This window comes from Pocillopora damicornis, chromosome 8, assembly GCF_964200805.1.
Source record: "Pocillopora damicornis chromosome 8, jaPocDami1.2, whole genome shotgun sequence".
Taxonomy (NCBI): domain Eukaryota; kingdom Metazoa; phylum Cnidaria; class Anthozoa; order Scleractinia; family Pocilloporidae; genus Pocillopora; species Pocillopora damicornis.
The window spans coordinates 10,212,020-10,214,137 of NC_142677.1; the positions used below are offsets into that span (position 1 = coordinate 10,212,020).

A 2,118-nucleotide genomic window follows, 5' to 3' on the forward strand; every position below is an offset into this window, starting at 1 on the left:
ACATGTTTCAAGAGAGAGTTCCACGCGGCTTGGTTTTTCAGCAGGACAATTTGTAGTTGACCTCTTCAAGTGCTTCTCCTTTTTAAAGGTATTCTACCCAGGGTAGTTTATCCGTAGTCCATTCAGTTCATGGACCAGGTGCATCGAGGGAGTCCATGGACCGGGGGTCTGTGAAATATACCTACAAAGTTAAATAGCGTGGAGAATGAAAATCCATCAGTAGCGTGAAGTAAATATGGAGAGGGAAAATTTATCTTAACAAAAGAAGAAAGGAAAACGCACTGCATACTGCCGGAAGTAGGGGTATCTCAACAAAAAAAAGTAGGTTTGTGGCTTTAATTTCACAATCAGAAAACTGAGGAGGAAGAGAGTGATAAACTTTGTGCCAAAAAATAATTTTTTCGTCCAGAAGACTGAGCTGGTTGTCTGATCTTTTAGTTGAGTTGTATTGCCACTTCAGTTTTAGAGCAAATTACTTATTTTGTGGTTCTCACTGACAATCAACCGCTATTTGCATTATTTGCTAATTTTTCTTACCTTTTTTTCGAAAGGCTACCATCGACTTCCCGCATACCTCGAAGATCAAGACTGATTGCGGTGGACTGTCGGTCCTTAATTATTTCAAGGTTGAATAAATATGATTTGTTACGAAATGCTCTTAATTTTTATTTCAGATGTTTTACACACCAAATCTTTTCCGCTTTGAGCTAAGATCGATTAAAGCCACTTAACATGAGGTTAAAGGGGCAGCTGATCGAAGTAGAGGGTGATTAAGCCAAAGTAACGCGATGGGGTGACAGTCTCGTATGCCACGCAGTTAAATTGCATCTGGATAACTGTTTCGAATGTTAGCTTTGTCCAATATTTACTAGCATCATCATTTTGTATGAAATTGAAATTTCTCAAATGAAATAAACTTGTGTTAAATTTGATCTCAGTAAGACTAAGCGATTGGAGCACAAAAGTTTCTTTGTGCCATTTTTAAATCGATTTAGTGCAACAGAAGACTGTACGCACTTTTTCTTATTGCTGATTTCAGCTATTATTCAATATCAGAAATTGGTAGGAAGAAACGTTTTCAAAAAGCTTGAGGTAGGGCAGAAACTGAACGAAATGTTGTTCCAACTTACATTTAAAATTCTTCGCTGACTTTGAGTATTTCGAGAAAAGTCAAATACCTTGAGAAATTAGATGATATTTTTAACAATGATCCCCAAGCATTGCATACTTAACTCACTGAATAGAGTTTAGCTTCAAGGAAACTTTGAGATCAGTCGCGCATATCACGACGTCATACTTTTGTAAACTTTGTCCTGTTTACTAGGGATAGAACTCTGACGAACGAGACTCAATTAAACTGTTTTATTTCGCTCTCGTATTCGCTTATTTACATCAGGTGTGTAAAAAGCTACTCTGCAAAATTTGTAAGAAATCACTCTTTTATACGATATTTTCTGCATTTTGATTGGTTGTTGCCGAGTACTGATTTAAAAGGGGTCATTCAAGGTTGCGTTAATTATGTAAACCATTCAATGTCCATAGTGTTCGCACTCATCATCTGACATGTGTCACGTACGAATCAAAGTCTCCGACACACTCCCCCATGCAACATTGCGTGCAAGGGTGCATTCACCTAGGAGACTTAACGAATTCAACTAAACGAAAAAAGTTCTCTATAAATCAAACGTTTCAATTAAGTTCACAATTTTGAAGTTCAGTGAAAAGGAAATTGTGATTCATTGTTCATCTTCAGCAAGGTCCTGGATTCGGGCTTTGGCAGCAACTGGAGCATCCCGTCTCGGCCGAAAACTAGTGCGTTTGGGTTCAAATCTGCTGTGGGAGTGTCTGCATGTGTCTCACAAGCCTGGTCGCAGTTTAGCTCAAGAGGGTACAGGTGTTGAACAGGCCTCTCTAACGTGCCGTTTGCTGTCTTGAGTTGAACTCCGCGGATGATTCCGTCCTTCCCGGGATAGGTTTTGTTTACTATCGCCAGTGGCCAACTCCCACGATTCTTGTTTTCGGTCTTTATAGTTACGACATCTCCAACATTTGGCTGAAATTTGGCCGCTTTGTGTGTCAGGTTGTGCCGCTCCCTTAAAGCTGTTAAATATTCTCTCT

The 2,118-nt window shown here is 39.4% G+C and overlaps 1 protein-coding gene across 1 annotated transcript in view; it reads right to left on the reverse strand.

Moving 5' to 3' along the window:
• Positions 1-1,348: 1,348 nt before the first annotated feature.
• LOC149041319 (uncharacterized) overlaps positions 1,349-2,118 on the reverse strand; it is a 7,394-nt gene continuing 6,624 nt past the window's right edge. The window contains exon 2 of the mRNA XM_089213766.1: positions 1,349-2,118. This exon is cut by the window's right edge and continues 1,879 nt beyond it. Within this exon, the coding sequence (XP_089069892.1) occupies positions 1,715-2,118 (404 nt within the window). The 3' untranslated portion in view covers positions 1,349-1,714.